Source organism: Mauremys mutica, chromosome 1 (assembly GCF_020497125.1).
Source record: "Mauremys mutica isolate MM-2020 ecotype Southern chromosome 1, ASM2049712v1, whole genome shotgun sequence".
Classification (NCBI taxonomy): Eukaryota; Metazoa; Chordata; order Testudines; family Geoemydidae; genus Mauremys; species Mauremys mutica.
Genome location: NC_059072.1, coordinates 42937566 through 42959581, shown reverse-complemented (window position 1 = coordinate 42959581; position 22016 = coordinate 42937566). Strand labels below are relative to the sequence as shown.

General features: G+C 41.7%; 2 protein-coding genes across 2 annotated transcripts in view; one reads left to right on the top strand and one right to left on the bottom strand.

The window, feature by feature from the left end:
* Window positions 1-8002: 8002 nt before the first annotated feature.
* On the bottom strand, window positions 8003-16211 carry NDUFA5 (NADH:ubiquinone oxidoreductase subunit A5). Its single transcript, XM_044988304.1, has 5 exons — window positions 15954-16211; window positions 15131-15175; window positions 12365-12481; window positions 11532-11597; window positions 8003-8577 (listed from the first exon to the last, which is right to left on the bottom strand). Exons 1-5 carry the CDS (start codon window positions 15972-15974, stop codon window positions 8476-8478), a joined length of 351 nt encoding a protein of 116 aa, XP_044844239.1. The 5' UTR covers window positions 15975-16211; the 3' UTR covers window positions 8003-8475.
* Window positions 15549-22016, top strand: part of ASB15 (ankyrin repeat and SOCS box containing 15) — a 36916-nt gene continuing 30448 nt past the window's right edge. The window contains exons 1-2 of the mRNA XM_044988293.1: window positions 15549-15634; window positions 18858-18952. The gene's annotated coding sequence lies outside the window, so the exon portion shown is untranslated. The remainder of the gene's footprint in view (window positions 15635-18857; window positions 18953-22016) is intronic.

Sequence of the window (22016 nt, the reverse complement as noted above, 5' to 3'; positions counted from 1 at the left end):
CGCGAGATCTAGGGCGGAGGGGAAGGAAATGACAGTGAGGGGGCCGCGCAGGGTGGGGCTAAGTGAGAGAGGGTAGTGCAGAGCGGAGCCGGCTCCCCGGGCTGGGTCCGGATTGACACCAGCTCGCGCTACGCTAGGGGCTGCTGCGTCTGAGCTCTGCACCAGCTTCTCGTCACTAACGCAAAGGGGAGAATAGGGGCCTGCAAAAGGCCGGGGCTCGCTCCTGGAGCCCAGCGAGCTTCTCGCTAAACAGGGCCGGCTTTAGGCCAATTCCACCAAATTGGCCCCACGCCTAAGAGGGCCCCGCGCCCAGTGGCAGGGCCGCCGGGCGGTGAGGGTGCAAGTGGTCGAGAATCCCTTCCCTGGCTAGAGGCTCCTTTTTAATTTTTACTCAGCTGGCGCTGCTCCGGTTCTTCGGCGGCACTTTGGCAGTGTGTCCTTCACTCGCTCCGGGGCTTCGGTAGCACTTCAGCGGCGGCTCCTTCAGTGCTGCTGAAGATCCGGAGCGAGTGAAGGACCCGCCGCTGAAAACTAGGAGCACTGCCCGGCGAGTACAAGCCTGTTTTTTTAATGTGTTTTTTTTTTTTAAGTCATCTCTGCCAGGGCCCTGTTGAAACTGTTTGAATCGGGCCCCGCACTTACCAAAGCCGGCCCTGTCACTAAATACAGTGCTGGTCACCTGCACTGAACCGTAAGCCATGTGGGTGCTGTGCGAGCAGCATTTGTGATTAGTTACGCAATTTAGATTCAAGTGGTGTTTGAAGAACACGTAGAGATGCAAGTGCGCACCTCATTTGCGTGAGTTGTATTCATCCCTGCGTGCAGAACCTATAATTGTGCATCCATATTTTTGAAAATGCGACCTTTCATCAGATGTCACTTCGTTACACACAGAACCTGCTCTGACGCTTATCAAACAAGTAAATGCATTATCTGAATGAGCCCACAAATGTTGTAACCTAAATGACACATATATATTATTTTTAATTTAATGTACTATGTGTGCACACACTGTTCAGATGCCACAAGATAGTGGCAGTTGACCTATTGGCAGTGCTGCAGCTTAAACATTTTACAGCTAATGCAGAACTGACCCCCTAATGAGCTTCCACTTGTTACTAACAATATCCTGAGTAAGTATTCTGGTTATTTTGACTACACTGTGCAAATTACAGTGCAAAGACAGACTTGTTGACATTATGTGAATATTTTGATCTATTAATATAAAGTCTTAACACTTTTTAAAGGAATGGAGACACCCCTCATTCATCACAAACCTTCATCACCAACACAACCACCATTTGACTTTCTGGTGTGTCTTACTACTACTTACCATAGCACCCTACATGTTCAAAGTGCTGTGCAAACATTCACTTGCCTCTAAAGCAGTGGTTCTCAACTTGCAGTCCAGTCAGCACACAGCTGCAGCCCATGAGACATCTTCAGGGCCATACAGGTAGTACTGGATGCAGCCCACAACGGTAAATAGGTTGAGAACCACTGCTCCAAAGAGTAGTCATTGAAGCCTAGTGCAAGAATTCATGACAGATCAGATTTTCCTCACTGACCATCAGGTGAATCAGTCATGCCTGACTGTTCATAGCTTTGTTCTCTCCTGGATGTCAGAAAAATTGAAGCCACAGTGGAAAAATGAAGTCATCTTTCTTCCAAATCTATTTCCATCATTTCTTTCCTGTTTATTTTCAGCAACCCTACCTTTCCTGTCCCACAAGATCAAGCACTATCACTTTTGTCTTCTCTTCAAGTCATGTTTTTCTCCTCTCCATTTCCATCACTAAACCCTTTTATCATTTCACACCTCATTTATCTATATAGGTTATTATAACAGTATCTCAGTGCTTCCCAAAGAGTGAATAACCATATTCAAAACAGGTCAGCTGTATAATTTTCTCCCCATTTTCCCCACACCAGCCTGGGCTATTTTCCCCATCATCCTCATGTATTACTCTTCTCTCTTACCCTCTCTCACACTATCCTTGACTTTGCTTCTGTTGATTGATTCTTTCTTGCTACAATTAGTTGTACAACCCTAAGCTGAGGTATGAATTTTACACTTCCTTCCAAAGGTCATTATAATTTCCTTCAGCCATGTGTTCCAAAGCCTTGGCCCTTCCTGAGAACATCCTTAATTTTACCCTTGAGGATAACAATTTCATAGATCTGGAGGAATGAAGCTGAGAGGTCACTGTCACAGAAAGTCTCTGAGACATCAGGGGCCACTTTCTCTGGAGGGCCCTGCAGAATGGGCCAGACTTTGAAACTGATGGTTTATTCTGTAAGGAACAGTGACTGGACCACTGAGGTGATGTGCTATCAGTGGCTGGTGGTGGTGGTGATCTGGCAGTCTGCTGCATTCTGGCGTAAAGGGTTTGTTTTTAAATGCTGCATGTTCATAGTAAGGAAAAATGAGTTGCATTAATCCAACCTGGAGATCAAGAGGCTCATGAAATAATCCAACAGGAGAGTTATAGTCTGTGTTAATTTCATGCAGATGTTTTAAATTTAAAAAAACAGGAGGGGGTGTTTTTGCAGCTATAGCTATTTAAGCATCCAACAGCTTTCAGTGGTAGCCATGTTAGTCTGTATCAGCAAAAAAAAAAAAGTCCTTATGGCACCTTAGAGACTAACAAATTTATTTAGGCATAAGCTTTTGTGCGCTAGAACCCACTTCATCAGATGTATGAAATAAAAAAATACAGGAGCAGGTATAAATACATGAAAGGATGGGGGTGCTTTACCAACTGTTAGGTCAGTCTAACCAGATAAATCAATTAACAGTAGGATACAAAGGGAGGAAACTTTTGAAGTGGTAAGAGAGTGTAACCTCCCTTGGTATTCTTCAGATAGTATGCCATAGCCCTATAGTATCACATATCATAGACAAATATACAGGTATGAATATGGGCCTTCTCATCAGTGGAAATATGGAGATATCCCAACAGCTGTCTCCATTCCAAGACCTGGCTTAAATCCTGACTAGAGAAGGTCAGGCTATTGACAGCGGATGGGTGCAAACTCATTCTCTCTAGTGACTCTCCTTGGCCTCTCCACTTTAAACACAGCTATAAAAATCACCCACTTTCCTACTACAATGACCATAGCCAGTGCCTCTGAATTCCTTCATAGGCTTCTTCTCACTTTAAGCATCAAATTCAGTCCCATAGTTCTCACCTTCAAAACTCTACAAAAACTTAGTTCCCATCTGTCTCATTGTGTTTGGCTCCCTGCTGTCTAAATGACGGCTTAACAAGCCTTTCATTTCCTTCTCCAACTCTTGTCCACTGTTTCCTCTCCCTCACCTTCCCCAAAGTGTTTTATATGTTTTAGCTTAGGCTGCAAGCTCTTTGGGACAGGGAAACAGTTGTTCACTTGTATATAAAGAAAAAAATTGCAATATGTTTTGTAGATGTTAGCACTCAATTGTCTTTTTTTTTTTTTTAAATACACAAACCCTGGAGAGTTCCTGCAGCCAACAACAAAAAAACCTAGGTCACATTCAGAGCATAGCTACCCCGAACAGATCAGGTAATAGCAATGGAGACCTCACTCACAGTTGCCGTTACATGGCAATATGTACATTGTGTGGTCTAATAAACTCTTAACTCTTGCATTAAGTCCCATTCTACACAATACTTTGAGATTTTCTGATGAAAGTCAATATGTAAATTCAAAGTGTTTTAAAGAGGTGAGGTTTCTTAACTTTAAAATTTGCTCTGAGTTGCCATACAGTACTACATCAGATAATTATAACGTTTTCTTTTATTACATATTTCCAGCATGATTAATAGGAGACAATCAAGTGCTAACAGATTGCCAAAATAATCAGTCTCTTTAAAATATGCTCTGCTAGCACATTTGTCTTAGAATGAATTACTTTTAATTTAGATAAGATGTACAATATTACATCTGACAAATTAACTCTTCTCTGTAAAATGTGTGTACACTTTGCTGGTTACTGCAGTGATTTTGATTTAAATACCAAATATATACATTTATTTTAGTGAGTTAGTGTGTAAAGTAAAAAAATTGCTACACTTCCCTTTTCTGCAAGGATGCATTTTTTGCTGGATAGCATAAAGAGTGAAATGAAAATGGACACTTAAAAAAAAATAGCACACACTAATTCATCATAGAGCTCTAATTCATTACTTGTCCCCACTTTATTACCAGCAATTGGTATTTAATGTTGAATCCACAACATAAAATGAGTTACATTTTCAGTCTTATCATACAGAACACATGATTTACTTGCTGTTTTCTGCGGCTTGGTCTACCACCATAACCACATCAGTCAGGGCGGGGAATGCGGGGAACCCACACCCAGCTGACATAACTATGCCAACCTAGCTGCATCTACACTGAGCACTGTCAATGGAAAAATGCTTCCGTCGCCATATCTAACTTCATTCAGGGAGGTGGCATTCCTACACCAACAGAAAACACGCACTGATGGAAGGAGTTAATATCAACAGTACAGCTAGCACAATCTCCATAGTGTAGATACAGCCCGAGATAATTAAACCCCTTGCAATTATTTTCATTATGTGGTTTAATATAGGAATAAGCCATAATGGGTTCTCAACTTGTAGTAACAGTTTAGGAAAAAAAAGCAGGAAAACCCATGTTAGCAAATTGTAGGGTTGTTTTCACTAAAGTGTTTAAAAAATAACAAACAAACCCACTAATTAATTTATTCCCAGATAATTCCAGGTAGTTAACGTATTTGTACAGGCTAGTCTAGACACTCACCAATTGTTTGTTCCAGAGTGATTTCCAAAACTTTAAAAGTATACCATTTTAATAAAAAAAACCTAGAAATTATTGTAACCTGGAACTGTGGGTGAGGTAATCTTTTACTGGACCAACTTCTGTTGGTGGAAGAGACAAGCTGAAGAAGCTTGAAAGAAGCTCTATGAAATTCAAAAGCTTGTCTCTTCCACCAACAGAAATTGGTCCAATAACTGATATTACCTCACCGCCTTGTGTCATGTCCTAGGACTAACACAGCTAACTTTACAAAATGTTAGCCACCTTGAGGTAATTTGCCAATTAACCAAAGTCAAAAACACTAGTGCAGACATACCTTGTGTGCGTGAAGAAGGGAGAAAGGACTGGAAGATAGTTTTGAAGACTACAACACATACTTCTACTTAACTACTACATCCCTTTTCTTGTTTTCAGCAGAGTTGGCGCAAGATTTTTTCTTTGTGTTTCAGTTGCTACTGCACTTTGGAGACGTGATAAGAAAAGTTTTTTTTCTTATGTGTATGGGAAAACTACTAAATGCAATATCATAATTCATACTAATTTGCATATCTTCATCTCACATCAGCTCAGTACCCATTATCTAAAACCATTTATTTTAATTCCTCTTTCATCATCTGACATTGCTCACCCTCATTCAGCTTATAATCATTTGTCATCTAACAAAATTGCATTTTTTTACCTAACTGCAGTCCTCATGTGGAATGCCATCTAGTGGCTTTATCTTGGAAGATACTAGCCCTTACCATAAAAAAAAAAATATATTGTGGATCACTAGCAATACTACAAATAAACAAATCCAGCTAAGCTATGGAACCCATTAAAAATTGGAAGAGTTTTAAAAACCTCTCATTAACATAACCAAAAGATACTTTAACTTGGCAATAATCTTTTAAAATTAATATTTTAGAATTTCATTATTCAAAATGTAAACATTCAGATATTTACAAAATATAAACTAGAATTTTGTCCTGAAAACATCAACTGGTCAGCTACTGTAACAGCTCTGTCCATTCAATTCAGTATAAATATAGTTTTAGAAATATTTAGAAATTCTACAAATGTAGTAAATTAATATATATTTTGTTCTGTATTGCAGTACTTTCCCAAATACATGCTTGGTGCTGTAAAAATTCACACCCTCCCCAAATAATATGCACTCTAAACAGATATGTCAAACATTTAAAAATATACAAAGCAAAACATAGTAGGATGATACTACTACAAGTCTAGTTAGTTTCTTTTCCTGTATACTTTCCCCAACGATCTTCTCCTTACTATTTCTCCAGTATCCTAAATGTATATAACTTTAAGCTTGCTCTTGCCTGTATATTAGGTATTTGGATCTCATTAGTTCCTCATAACAAAAAAAGCATAGGTTAAATCAAACTACTTATGTGAAAATTCATAAGGAAAAGTCCACCACTATATTAAACTCCTAAAAGTCGAGTCCATATCCAACCATTAATACATTTTGAATATCCAAAATATATATTTACAATTACCTCCTGAATATCAAATCCAATCACAGTACCGAACGGTTGTACAGTTTTGTTACTGAAAATACCACTCAGTAGCTGAAGCCCTATTTTCCTTTGTTTCCTCACAGGTTTATAGGTCAAAACACTTCGATATATTTACACAGGTTTGATTCAAATCAAATCAAATCCTGCCTGAAGTATGAATAGCTATTCTTTAGTCACAAAAAGATACAGACTTAGACTCTTTTCATTTAAAAGTTGTTGAAATTTTGTATGGAAAAGATGTTTTACATCTCATGTTGAAAATGCACATAACTGTTTATTTGGTGTTGCCCAATACTTTTATCTCCTCAGCCACAACCTGGAATCTCAACATTCTGGAGCTCTTATTTTTATATGAGTATCAACTCAAAGCAGAGTCCCAATCCATGTCAGTTTACCAGTATAATCTGATAATTTGCTTAAAAGAGTACATGAAATATTTCACATATGCAGTTGGCTACTCCTTACCTGAAAATACTTGTATTGAAAATATTACAGTGCACATGTGCACTAGATAGCCATATAGACAATCCCTTACTTTAGCATTCAAGTCTAATAGCATTTATACGTAATCAATTTTCATAGCAGGGATTCCAACCCTTTGTAATAATATTCTTCTATATATAGCAGTGCTAAAACTTCTCAGTTTATGTATTTTTTTCCAATGGGAATAAAACAAATAGCCTTTGCAAAACAAGTGTGGGGAGTGGTGCATTTGGGAAGAACAGTTTAATCAAGTGGGCTTAGCAAATGAAACATGCATACTGTGTACAGAGTTCTAGCTTTGCCATATCCTAAGCTGAAAATGCCTCTATCACTGACTTTCTTTAGGCTTGTTAATTATCCCCCACAAGAGGTCAACTGCCTTAGTATATACAAGTAACGTGAAGTAAGTTCCACGTAACTACCCAACATTTTAGGATCTTAGTTGTAGTCTGCTTGCTAACTTCATGGTACCTGCACGATGAACTGCATATTAAGAGTTCTCCTGCAACATTATCCATGTCTCTAAATGCAACCATTTTTAGTTAAGGAAATGGCCTCTCCAAAACTAGCTGTTTTATATATGACTGTACTGGCAGTCTATTAATCTAAATCTTTAATGCTCACTGTGAGTTCTTCTGTATAAAACTGCATTGTTAGCTCACATACTGTTCCTCAGAGGCTATATGTCACTTGCAAACTTGAAAGCATTACTTGGATCACGGTACTGAAAGAATAAATAAAAATAGCCTCAGCTCTGATCCCTGTGATTTCTGTTATGCTTTTCAATGTTGAACTCTATAGGTTTATTAAGCACATTGAAATATTTTCTTCACAAATGGTCTTACTCTATTCCCATTTAAGTAAATAGGAAAACAATGTGGCCCAAACGATCAATTATGAATGTCAAGTTCTTTTATCTGACGGCTATATGCCAGTTCACATCAACACAGCATGAGCTGAGTTACAGATGCATTTGTACACTCTTAGGATTATCCTCAGTGATTCTCAAATCCTTAAAAATTACCAGCACACTATCAAACAAAATTCACGTGTGGAAGGGTAGTGGAACTTTAAGTTTAGTACTTTTTGCCTCCATTAGTTAAATAATTTTGGTTGCAGACTTGTTTTTTATTATTTCCTTTTTCCCCAGAGTGACTTCCAAAACTTTACAAATGTACCAATTTAATCAAAAGTATCAAACGGACACACAGTTTTATCTGTATTTATCTCACCATAGCTGATCATCAAGCATTTGTATAAAATGCAGTTCACCCCTTCCTCTTCTTGCCTTAGCCAGTTCAGTGTAGCCACAATCCAGAGTCTGAGACATGAAAATTGCTTCCATGCTGATAAAATGTCAAGAAGTGGATCAGACAAGAAAAGAAGGGTAATTACACAGAAGAAAGTTTCTGCTTCTACTTAAATACATTGTTAAATCAACAAGCTAGGAAAGAAAATAATCAGATTGGCCAATAGCTTAACAAAGTTTTAGTAATGCATTTTTGCAAGAAAGTCAGACTGGACCTTTACATCCTGCTAAATGTAAATAGAGGCAAAACAAATCATATACAAAAAGCTATTTTCTTTAATTTAAAGACAAACAATTTTCAGTAACATGATACTAATATTTAATAAAGTGTTTTTTTCGATTCTCAAGTAGTTACTGAAATAATGCTGACTATTATATTGGCCATCGCCATTGGTCAGTAGGAGGTTCTTCAACTAAAGGCTCCCATGGTTTCCACTGTGCCATTTTTCTTGCCAGAAAGAGCTCACTTTCAGCCTGTTGATAAAAATATACAAGAGATTTTTAATTTTAATTATATTCTGAAATATTAATCTAAGTCTAACTAATCTATAATTAGAGAACATATTTTATGAATTTACAAGCTCTTTGGATACCAAAGTTCCATCTAGAGTGCTTTGCAAGCAATTCAGTCATTGGGCCAATGGATCACAAAGCAAAGCTATAAAATATATTCTCTCATGTCTGATGTTGAAATAAATTTGTTAGTCTCTAAGGTGCCACAAGTACTCCTGTTCTTTTTGTGGATACAGACTAACACGGCTGCTACTCTGAAACATGTCTAAACAGTCCATGAAGCCCACTGTAATTATGATAGAGTTCAAATTTACAAGAGTAAGTAATGGCACTGCAGTAAATTAAGAAAATGCAGAAATTTGCATTCCTATCTGCCCTACCGCTAGGGCCATACCAAGTTCATGGTCCATTTTGGTCAATTTCAAAGTCATAGGATTTTAAAAGTTGTAAATTTCATTATTTCAGCCATTTAAATCTGAAATTTCACAGTGTTGCAATTGTAGGAGTCCTGACCCAAAAGGAGTTGTGGGGGGAGTCACAAGGTTATCCCAGAGGGGTTGCGGTACTTCTACACTTACTACTGCCTTCAGAGCTGGGCAGCCAGAGAGCAGCGCCTGCTGGCTGGGAGCCCAGCTCTGAAGGCAGAGCCGCTGCCACTAGCAGTGCAGAAGTTAAGGATAGCATGGTATGGTATTGCCGCTCTTACTACTGTGCTGCTACTGCCAGGGCACTGTCTTCAGAGATGGGTGCCCGGCCAACAGCCACCGCCCTCTGGCCGCTCAGCTCTGAAGGCAGCATAGAAGTAAGGATGGCAATACTGTGACCCCCGCAAAATAATCTTGCAACTCCCCCTCCCCACGCAACCCCTTTTTGGGGTCACGATCCCAGTTTGAGAAACACTGGTCTCCCCGTAAAATCTATATAGTATAGGGGAAAAGCACACAAGATGACCAGATTTCACGGTCTGTGACGTGTTTTTCATGGCCGTGAATTTGGTAGGGCCCTACCTATAGCTACAGTTATGTCATGAGCGGTATGTTCTTACAAGAATTCTCTATTTGTGACATAACCTCTACTTTAAAAAGCTAGAAGTTTGCAGATTAATTATCTGATTAGTTGAACATGAGTGAGAAAAAACTCTGAATAAAAACAGAATAGCAGCAACCCAACTTCTCTTAAAGGCAAGCAGAAAATGTAAATTCTTATGTGTATTGCAATAATTCCTAGAGGCTCCAAGATACTAGGTGCTATACAAACATAACGAAAAGATTCCTCTGCCCTGAAGAATTTACAATCCAATTGTAAAAGGAGATTAATCAGATGTTGAATTAAGGCCTATTTATAACTAAATTCAAACAAATTGTAGAATTATGTTATATAATCCCAAATAGCATAAATGAGATCATTCATTACAAACATACCTTTACCCTGCCAACCCAAGATCAGATTACTCAACACCCACTCCAAGTGACACTGCACCATATTGGTTCCCAAACTGAGAGTGAGGTCGCCTAAAAGGAGTTCAAGACCATTCCAAGGGCAGAAATGGTCTTAGCTCCATGTAACCAACAGAGCAACTCAATCCACATCTGTGGGGGGAAACAATTCACAGAGAAACTCCAGGCTCCAAGGGCTGCTCTGTCACCTCTCCTGTCTGACTGGCACCCATACGAGAGGGAGCTAGCAAAGATTATAAAGGTAATAATTGGAGATATACCAATCTCCTAGAACTGGAAGGGACCTCGAAAGGTCATCGAGTCCAGCCCCCTGCCTTCACTAGCAGGACCAATTTTTGCCCCAGATCCCTAAGTGGCCTCCTCAAGGACTGAACTCACAACCCTGGGTTTAGCAGGCCAATGCTCAAACCACTGAGCTATCCCTCCCCCCACTATTCCGTACTCCCAACCCCAGTGCTTCCTAACTGCGGAGCAAAGAATGCCCGACACCTCTTTTTAAACCACCCACCTTCCTGCCTTCTCTCCCTCCCACATCATGGTCATGCAGTCTGAGAACTTAACAAGCAGGAAAGGTTGTTCAAGCAGTACACTTCTCCTCTTTGGCCCACAGGAATACTTGAGCACTAACATTGTTCCTCTAAGCCAAGCTTGGATCCCTCTTAGGGTTTGTATGTGGGTAGGACAGATAATCCTGGGGAAATTCTGTGCCACTGCGCATGCAGAATTTGTGCTGAAATTAACATTTGAGTGTTGAATTTCCTTTTTCCCTCACCACAGAAATAGGCTGCAGAACTGTTGCAAGTAGAAGACACTGCTGCGGTGGGGAGGGAGGAGGAGCTGGAGGGTTCCTGGCAGCTGCAGTTCCCAGCATGTGCTGAAGGAAAGAGGTGGCATGCAGGAAACTCCACACAAGCCCAGGACCCAACATCAGGCTGTTTCTCCCTCTGGCTCCCTGGGCTCTGGGGGTTAGGTTGTGTGGGTGTCTAGGCTGGGGGGGGGGCCCGCAGCTGGGCTCTGGAGGGGAAGGGATGCAGGTGTCTGGGCTAGGGGGGCCCCACAGCATATGAGTGTCTGGGCAGGAGGGAGCTCTGCAGCTGGGCTCTGGGTGTTTCTGGGCTGGGGGCACCCCACAGCTGGGCTCTGGGGAAGGAAGGGGCACAAGTGTCTGGGCTGGGAGAGAGCCATGGCTGGGCTCTGGGGGGTAGGGAGCACGAGTCTCTGGCCCCCCCGCTGGAGGGGGGTGAGGGGGGGGGCAGAGAAACAGGGTTTTCTTTAACTCTGTATTCCTGGGGGAATTTTTGTGTGTCTGTATTCTTACAGCTTCAAAAGGGATGCTGCTAGTCTATATTTAATACACTCTTAATACCTGTAATTTCTGTTTTCACAGAAGAGAAAGAAAGCACTCCTATCTAGTTGTTGCTCTTCAGCAAGGCATTTTTAAACAGTATCAAACTTTACCTGTATTATCACTTCTTCTATCTGACCACTTTTCATTTTGTCTTCTAGTTTTTGCACATTAGGTTCCTGTGAATTCAGGTAAAATAAAAAATGTTTAGTTTTATTTTAAAATATCAAGTGCAGAACTCAAAGACAGAACTTAAAATAGATCACACACAGTGTCCAATTCTTCCTAAATGTAACCACTCAAATGAGTTAGCTTCAAGGTGACCTATTTTACACTGCAGGAATACATGATTCCAGTACTGTTCTTTCCTGCTATAAGCAATGTCTCATTAAAAATATAAAGAGAAATACCCCCAAAAAAGTTATTTTATTGCAATTCAGATGTACAGAGAAGCAAAAATAGCATTCTGCTGTACCACAGATTGTGGACAGAAAGTGTGATCAGAGCTTTCTGGAGAAATAAGATACTCATCCATTCAATAAGTCACTGTAGTCAAACAAAAGCAAGAATGCAACACTAGAATGAGCTATTTGACCCTGCACGATAGAAAAGTGGTTGTTTAAAAAAAATGCTGAATGACAAGAGCTAAAAGAATAAGTGAGGGTAAATAAAATACCCAGAAGTCTGCTATTCTGCAAATCTTCAGATAATTACTTTCTATTTCTATTTTTAGCAGAAATCAGCGATGAGACACCATTGCTATTTTCTAGTTAAATACACAAAAGAATAGTAGTTTATGTAATCAGAAAGAGTATGTGACCTTGATCATCTCTCTGAAACGGATAACTTCTATATGTTCTTTGAAGATAAACTGAGATTTTGAGAATACTAGTCTTTGTTGTACAAATTTCGTATATAAAATATTTACAAGTAGTGCTATACTTACTGTTTTTACCATGTTAAGCCGCTCATTTACAATCTGTTCAGTGTATTTCCTATATGCTGCATCTTTGGGGATCTTCTGCAGAGCAGTGAGGATTTTTGTATACAGTATTCTCAGGTGCTGAAATGATTGGAAGACGTGGAAGTGTGTAAATAGTAAATGACTGTTAACAGAAATATTTAAATAATCAACAAGCCCACAAAGTAAAATATAGAGAACTACAACATTCAAATTCACACTGGCTATACCAATAAAGTAGCTGGGTCTGACTGCAGAATTCTGACCTGGGTTTGGGCCAGGATGTGTTTCAATTCGGGATTCCAGTTTGGACTCATCTGTAGAGTATAGAACTACCTTGCTAATCTTGTTTACTACTTTCCTCATGAAGTGTGCTGTGAATGTTTTAATCTGTTCTCAAGATCTGGCCCTTAATCTATCTCAGAGATGTTAATTGGCACAAAGCCTTAAAGGAAAAAAAGCAAATAATCAAAACCAAAGATACTGCCACCTCCCCCCCCCCCACCCGATTCCATTAAAAAGGGCACCTATTACCGGTGCTGACGTTAGGATTTCATTTACATTCATCCGTAGAAAAGTCTGTGGATTTGAATGAACACCCTCAGCATGTTTTTAAGAAACTTCAGGGGTTAGGAAAAATTCACAGCAGCTGGGAAACAGATGAGATCGGGTTGTAGTAGGAGAAGGTGGACAGTGGAACCAATAGGGTAACTTCTGAGTGGAAGGAATAGGAGTGGGAAGGGCAAGGAGCAGAAGCAGAATTATACAGACAACAGCAGGAGAAGAGAAGGAAAACAGCCCTGTTAAGACCAAGGGGTTAATTGCAGCCCTAAATTTACTCTCATAAAAGTTGTAAGACAGCCCTGTAGATATGGCTCTTTATCTGCAGGAGTTTTATACTCCTGTTAACTCTTTCCAAGCAACAGTAGCAGTGGCACTGGCATCATCTCTCCCTAGTGGGATTATTGCATAGTCTGAAAATTTCAACGTTTTAGAGAAAGATATGGGATTGCTGTAATATTAAACAATCTAAGAGTCCTTTCAAATGTATTAGTGGAAAATCTTATGTCCTAGACCAGTGGCCCCCAAACTTTTACCTTGCACCCCCTCTTTCCCCTGCCTGCTTTCTCCCCCCACAGCCAGAAGCAAGGCCACTGCTCTGGGAGGGGGGGAATCAGACAGGGGTAAGGGAGCCAAGGCTGGGGGCAACCAAGGCCGTGTGGGCAGGCTGGGGGGCCTGGGCGGGACCAGGAGCAGAGCTGGCAGCTGGGGGGCAGGAGCAGAGCTGAGTGTTGCTCTCTCCTCCTCCCTCCCTGTGGGGGCTGCTCCAGGCCACAACATCCCCCCAGGGGGTGCATCCCACACATTGGAAACCTCTATCCTAGATGAACTAGCAAACTACTTCCTTAGGAGTGCCACTGAGAATTATCAAGAGATTTATTCTTTGTATTACAGTGGTGCCTACAAGCTCATGTCTTGAGCCAAGGCCCCACTGCACTAAACACTATACACACCTAACAAAATATGGGTCCCTGCTCCAAAGAGTGCAATCTAGACACCGCTCCTGCCCCGTAGATCAGGTATAGTGAAACCCAGCTATAAAGTGACCTTTGGGGTCCAAAAAATCCCATCGCGCTAAATGCGGGGTCGCGGTATAGCGGGGTTTCAAATCAGTCAGGTGCTCCCCAAAGCTTCGTCCCCTTGGTGCCTAATGTCCAGCAGGGGAGAGGAGCTATGGCCCCCCGCCTGCCGGGGACAGAGAACTCTGGGGCTGCGGGCACCGGTGCTCTCTATCCCCAGCAGGTGCAGGGCCGAGGCTTTCCTCCCGCTTCAAGAGGAGCCATGGCTCCCTGCCTGCCGGAGACAGAGAACTCCAGCGTCCGCAGCCCCGGAGTTCTCTGTCCCTGGCATGCGGGGAGCCGTGGCTCCTCTTGAAGCGGGAGGGAAGCCATGGCCCCGCACCTGCCGGGGACAGAACTGCCTCGGATTTCTCGGTCACCAACAGGTGCGGGGCTGCAGCTTCTCTCCCTTGCCATGGTGTTGAGGACCATTGGTACAGTACCATACTGTATTATACTGTACCTTAAAGGGGAGCCAACCTGCGATCGCGTTATATGCGATTTCGCGTTATGGCGGGGCGCATTATGGCGGGGTTTGACTGTATTACATTTTACAGAAACATTAGTATGGGGCTGAAGAATATATTATTTCATCTGGGAAAATCTGTGCATGTGGAATAGTAATTAAATTTACAAACCACCAAACCTAAATAGTTGCACTCCATCTTATAAGTTAGAGTTCTTTTCACCATTTTAGGGCTCTACAGAGAAAAATTATTACTACTTCATGTTTGCTCAGAAAAAAGCCTTACTGTAAGTGAATTTTGGAAATTAATTGTTTCTAAGAAGCAACTACCAAGTCAATTTTTTATATTTATAGAACAAAAAATATCTGCAGAAGAACTGCCATTTTTAGTTTTAAAAGTAAACCTTTCCAGGCCGTAGCCAATATTCTCCATCAAACTGAATGTCTTCACTAGCAGGACCAAGTACTGATTTTGCCCCAGATCCTTAGGTGGCCCCCTCAAGGACTGAACTCACAACCCTGGGTTTAGCAGGACAAATGCTCAAACCACTGAGCTATCACTTGGTCCTTCCCCCCCTACCCTGAGGGGGGGAGTCAAGCAAAACAACTGAATACTCTGATTTGCAGTCTATGTCAATTAGATATTAAAATATACTTGAAACCTACCTCGTGAGGATTCTCAGATACAGCTAGTCCCACGAGCCCAGTGGTCTGCACAAACAGAACACATTTAGTAAGCCAAGGCATTTATTTCAAGTCTTGCTGTAATACACACTATTGACTCCTAATGTCAGCTGAACTGAAACATATATTGGGAATTACAATATTTGGAGTTAAGGGTCAGAAAAAAAAAATCACACAAATCCAGAGGGCTCGAGGCAAAGATCCTCCATCTCCCTTTACTTGGCTTACTTACAGCACTGCAACTGCACTTCTCCCGTCTGCATACTTAATCCACCGCTCCAAGAGGTGGTAGCTATGTCGATGGGAGAAGCTCTCCGGCCACCATACCGCTGTCTACATAGGGGGTTAGGTCAGTATAACTATGTCACTCAAAATCCACAGCCCAGGCAACTTAGTTATCCCGATATAGATCTGCAGCGCGGACCGGGCCGCAGCCAGCGCAGCGAAACACGCCGAGAAGAGGGGGCCGCTCACGTTACGCAGTCGGTAGAATTAACGCGTCCCCCCCCCTCCCCGGCTTTCACACGGGCTGTTGCTCTGCTCTGCCCCCACAGCAAAACGAGCAGCCAGCACCGCGGGGCTCTCGGCGTCAGGGACGGTCCCTGGGAAGGGCCCCTGCCAGCGCCGGCTGCTCGGCGCGTCCCGAGGATCCTTGGCTGCAATCTGAAGCGGAGCGGGGGGGGGGTTACCAGGCTCACCACCGGGGGGGGGCGGGGCGGGGAGCCCGAGGCAAGCAGCCCCGGGAGGGGACCCCTCAGGGACCCGGGCTGGCGGTGGAGGAGAAGCCCCTGACCCCGGCCCTCACCTTCTTCAGCGCCCCGGCCATGGCTGCGGGCAAGCAGTACAGCGCTGACTCCAACCGCCTAGGACGGAGCAAAAACGCGCATGCGCCTCGTCATATCAGCGAGGCTTTGGCTGTTGGTTAGAGGACAAGCCGGTGGAAGACGAAGGCCGCATGCGCCTAGGAGGCCGGGCCTGAGAGTTCTGTGTCTGAGTGCGCGTGCGTATGCGGTAAGGTACTCGCAGGTGCTGTTTCTAAGCGGGGCGGGCGCGAGAATGGAGGATTGGAGAGTATGAGGAATGCGCATGCTCTCTGCGCAAGAACGTCGGTAGCAAAATGAGCATGCGCTACCTGAGCTCAGCGAGCGAGCCCATGAGCGGCTGGTGCAGGGCTGCGCCTGTGTCTGGCGCCCTCTGGCGGGTGGAGGGGGAGTCACAGCGGCAGGAGGGCTGACCGCCCGCACACGAAATTACACTATCAAGGTGTCATGAAGCGAGAATGGGGCCTGTTGGGGCTCTGGAGTGAGCCGGCTTCTGCCAGCCCCAGATGCGCCACACGACGGGGGATCTTGGCCCCCAGCCCCTCCTGACACGCTGTGTGATGGGGGAATCTCATCCCCCAGCACCACGGACAGGCCCACAGCCCCATGAACACACTGCAGGAGAGCCTGGGGAGCTGCACTTGCACCCATCTCCGGGGTGCCAGTTACACTGACAATCTCAGTGCCACCCAGAGAAAAGTGATTCTGTGGTTCTGTAAGCAGCCAGTCCTCTGTCTCCCTGCCACCAGTCACCGGTACCTACTGAAGTACATCCACTACTGTGTCAAGTATCAGAGGGGTAGCCGTGTTAGTCTGGATCCTCTAATAAACGACAAAGAGTCCTGTGGCACCTTATAGACTAACAGACATATTGGAGCATAAGCCTTTGTGGGTGAATACCCACTTCGTCAGACGCATGATATCAGATTCACCCACGAAAGCTTATGCTCCAGTACATCTAGTACTGTATTTCCAGGGCTGTCAGCGGTTGACGCTCAGTGGAGGGTTCTTCCCTTGGGCTGCTCCTTCACATGTGCCACTGGAGTCTGGGGCTGTCCATAATTTATGTAATACATTTTTGGTGATTTTCAAGACCCACCCTTTGTAACACTGAAACAAACATGGAAAATTAAGCCCCCCCCCGCTGCCATCCTCAATGCAAGACGTAATTTTTGGTGAACACCAGAACTGCCTTCCAAGCTTTCTCTGTTGTGAAGACTGAATATATGGAACCAATTCTTGGTCCCAATGAAGTCAATGAGCATTTTTCCACTGACTTCAGTGAGGTCCAAGCCTAGCTCTTAGGACCTGACCCAAAGGCCTTTGCAACCAATGGGTGGTTTTCTTTTACCGGGATCAGGCCCTTGATGGTGGTAGGGATGTGTGTTTATGGCAGGTGCATTCTCTGTGCAGGATGGGACATTAATAACATTTTATGTCTCTGAAAAGTGTTTTATATGGTTTTTGGAAGCACTTAGTGACACCTACAGTTTGATAGTTATATTAGCTAATGAATCAAAGGATTATTTACATATATTTGGAATACATCAAAATACACTGCTGAGAACATGTTTAAGATTTGCAGTCCAGAATGATTCTGCAGGTGTCCCTGCAGCAATTATTTTGATGTAAATAGTGTTGGTAACAAGTTCAAATCAGTTATTTCTGGATTAGATGCCACTATAAACTTGGTTACTAAGGACAGATGAAGAAAAAACAACTAACTTTGCTTCCTCACTTAACTAACGCACTACTCACTTCATCCATTCATTATGCTTCGCTCTATTTTTCATAGTATATCTGAATATAATTTTGCAGTGCTGCCCAACTACATGAAAGATAGCTGGCCTAGCTTCTAGATGGGAACTGTTTAGTTTAAGAAACTTCAACGGGAAAAACCAGGAATCTCATGTTTTAGCTGCTTCTATGAACTTTTCTATAGTGCAGTAGTGCCTAGGGTCCCTGTTTAGAATGGGGACCCCATTGTGCTTTATACTGTACAAACAGATATGAAGATGGGGCAATGGAGCTATGACAATTTGTCTCAGCCTCAGTTTAAAATCTAATAAAATTAATTTGATCAGAGTGGTTAAAGGAAAGGCAGAGATACTGGAAGCTTGTGGTCCTCATCTCTAATCTGGGATGAGTTTAGTTTAGGTACTTGTGCCTCACTCACTACATGGATAATAAAAAAAACATGGATAATAAAAAAAAACAGGACGTAACTCATTCTGCATCTGAGCTTTGTTTGTGTAGGTAAATAAATTAAATGGAGAAAAAATCCATTTTGCCACTCACACTGTGGCTGTGATTTAACTTGCTAGATACTAATGTCCTTGATGGCATTACTCAGAGCTTCTTGGTCAGACTTGTCAACATTGACTATGATGCTGCGTCTCCAGCTTCTGTGTTAAAATGGAAATTATTAAAATCTAGTCAAAGACTAGGACTCGCTATCATGGAATCTGTACATCTTGGCATCACATCAGGCTCACCACGTCTACAAAAGTTTGAATAGTGAGAGATTGGGAGCTATTTTGTGACATAAAGTGATGTGACAAGATCTGTCACTGTAGAAGACTAAATATTCATACAACAGCTAAATCTTGCTTGGTTTTATTTCTTTTTAACTCTATGTATATATGTTACTAAATTTTTTTAATACAGCTAGTGAGTCTAAGTTGGCAGATCATTTATTTTCTTAACGAGAGCTGTTTGAACCAATCAAGGCACAGATTATTTTATTATATCAGTCAGACCTCATGTTACTTTTGATAAGATTCTAGAGAAGTCATGTGTAATACTTTTCTGTGGGGTGGAGTCTACTTATGTTACAGTTGTACGAGGTCAGACCTTAATTTAACTCCCAACTACATACTTAATTTTAGAAATACCACAAGACACACCAGCGTGCAGGGTACTATTCCTGTCTGTTCAAAATACAGGCCCCAGAGTAACAATGACAAGATGATGGGTTGAAAAGGTGAGAATATAATATGTTTTATCTGTATCTTGCCAATTAGCCTAATGGTGAAGTAGATTAAAATTGTGACTAATGTGTAACGGAGTGAATCCATATTTAAACTGCTATTAAATTACTGTATTGGTGTGAATAAAGTCTTCAGGCTTGGATACCTAAAGGCCTTCCAGTTATAGAGAACAAAGTTAGAACTGCTTAGTTTATTTCAAAAATGTGAAATCAGATTAATATGTCTCGCTCGCATAGCACTAAACATCTGCCTGATATGCTTAATAGTAATAAATTCTTGACACATCTGTTTCTAAGCAAAGACTCAATTTCCATGATTTGTGAGTATTTCAAATCTTTTGAACTGAAAGAGAGTGGCTTTAACTAGAACAAATTCTTTTCTATGAAAATTGATCCTTCAGGTTTAAGATGCAAAAATACTCAAAAATTAAAAAATCTACAGTGTCAGTAGTTTCTTGGGAACTTGTTTTTTTTTCAGGATAAAATAAAAATGAAACAATTCAGTCTATTAAAAAATTCTGGAAAAATATTATTGATCTTATGAAGACTACTATGTCTGTGCCTTAACAATAGTATTTTCTACAAAAAGCAACTACCGTCTCATTTAGCAATGAGCTTGGTCTGAAAAATGAAGAACACGTTTTCCATGGGTGAAGGAAAGGGAATTTGCCGCTGCATCTTTTAACAGCCTCTTTGCTACTTTATATGCAAGTAACAAGTATATCAGACAAAATATTCTTCTTGTGCTGCCCAATGTACCAGTGTTCAGCCATATTCCATTGTGATCCTAGTGGAATATTCACACTTCAACAGATTGTCATCACCTCAGCACAGCATCTGACCAGCAATGATATAGCAAATCAGGCACCCAAAGCATTTATAAACCTCCGTCAATGTCCACCGCATGCACTTTAGTGAGTTATTTACTTTATCATACTTGTTCTACCATGTCACAGCCTCTTGGCCACTGTATTAACTTTTTCCATTTTATTATTAATTATCATCATCATAATCTCATACAGGATAAGTGGTAATGTCTAGAAAGACACTTTGGAGAAAATATATACCAAAGCCACCGCTTACCTGACCCCAGATAGGCTGAGTCTGTGCTCCAGCAGAGTTCTGAGAAATCACAGCAGAAAAGAAGTCTATTGTCCAAGCAGGTATTGACCTTGTGGGTCTAGAAAGAAAAACTATATAATTTTATAATAATTTTAAGTCCCTGCTTAGCTTTTCTTTTAGTGCTGAGGTTGGTTTGGGCATGCATCATATTTTTCTGAAGTAAATGGAATTTTTGTAATGTTTTATTAAATTATTTGTATTTCTACAATGTGTGAAAATCCTGATCCTGCCAGGTAGTGAGTGATCTCAGTTCCATTTGGAGTCAATGGGAGTTGAGGGTACTCAGTACCTTGTTGGATTGAGCCCTACATGAACATCTACCCTACGTAAATTGTACCAAACGACTGATAGTGTTCCTGTTCAAGGTGCTTTCTATCTATGGGCCTGATCCAAAGCCCACTGAAATCAATGAGAGTTTTTCCATTAACTTCAGTGGGCTTTGAATCAGGCTCTAAAGGTATAAGGGAATAGAGATGGTCAGGAATTTTTTGACCAAATGGTTTTTGTGAGAAAATGCCAATCAATCAAAACAAACTTTTCAAGGTAATATATCAGCTTTGACAAAAGTTTTTTCAGGTCCAGAATGAAATTTCTGTATGTGTAAGAGGGGAAGGAAGAGAAACCAAGGGACCCTCTCCACCACCATCACCACCACAAGAACAGCCAATAACGAAGGTCACTCACCTGGGGCAAAGGAGACCCTGGTTCAAGTCCTTGTTCCAAATCAGGCAGAGTAGTGGGTATAAAGCCTGTTCATACAGATTTGATATAGCTAGATTGCTTCATAGGCAGGTGGATTTTCAGAAGTTTCCTGAAGGAGAAGGGAGGGCACTTGACATACATGAAGCCTACCCATCCATGGTGGAGTCATAAGAACATAAGAACGGCCGTACCGGGTCAGACCAAAGGTCCATCTAGCCCAGTATCTGTCTACCGACAGTGGCCAATGCCAGGTGCCCCAGAGGGAGTGAACCTAACAGGCAATGATCAAGTGATCTCTCTCCTGCCATCCATCTCCATCCTCTGAGGAACAGAGGCTAGGGACACCATTCTTACCCATCCTGGCTAATAGCCATTTATGGACTTAGCCACCATGAATTTATCCAGTTCCCTTTTAAACATTGTTATAGTCCTAGCCTTCACAACCTCCTCAGGTAAGGAGTTCCACAAGTTGACTGTGCGCTGCATGAAGAAGAACTTCCTTTTATTTGTTTTAAACCTGCTGCCTATTAATTTCATTTGGTGACCCCCAGTCCTTGTATTATGGGAAATTCCAAGTGTAGGGAAAAGTGTGAAGGAAGGCATAACATTTTATATTACAGCCTAGTGTACATATAGCACCACTGAACTGTTCTGGTTGGAAGCCAGAACTGATGAATACCATTCATTTTCTCATATTACATCTATAGAAACACCTGAGTTAAATAACTACATGGCTTCATTGTGAAAATTCCATGTGAACTTGCTCTAAAAACTTCTAATTTTTTAGCTGTGTATATGGAGGAGATAAGTTAGCGTTGTGTGCTTTGGGATATACTCTATAAATTACTGGTTCAGTACTTTTTAAAGACTCCCTGCCCCGACTGCTTGCAAGGTATATCTGTCCTTTACATAACAGTGTACATTTGTTGGTTTCTTTGTATCTAGTTGACACATTTCAATGAGGCAAATGGGATTTTTTTACATGCCACTGAAAGTATAGAAGTAGATGTAAAGATGAGGAGAAAAATAAACCCAGGAGAGAACTTCAAATCAAGAATTCTCCTATATGCCAACCAAGTGTACTTCCAACAGGATGAGATGAAAGGCAGAAGTTCAGTCTTAACTTTGAATATTCTTGCTTTTGTGCATTTAAGTCAGGCTGCCAACTTTTAATGCTATTTGAAAATGTCTATGTGATTTAATCTATAATGCATTTACCTTGAGGTGCTCTTCC

Coding starts and splice junctions, on each gene's coding strand:
- NDUFA5 (XM_044988304.1), bottom strand. CDS start 15,974: ATGGCCGGGGCGCTGAAGAAG. Junction 12,482..15,130: donor TATCTGAGAATCCTCACGAG/GTAGGTTTCAAG, acceptor CAATCATTTCAG/CACCTGAGAATACTGTATAC. Junction 11,598..12,364: donor GGCTTAACATGGTAAAAACA/GTAAGTATAGCA, acceptor CTGAATTCACAG/GAACCTAATGTGCAAAAACT.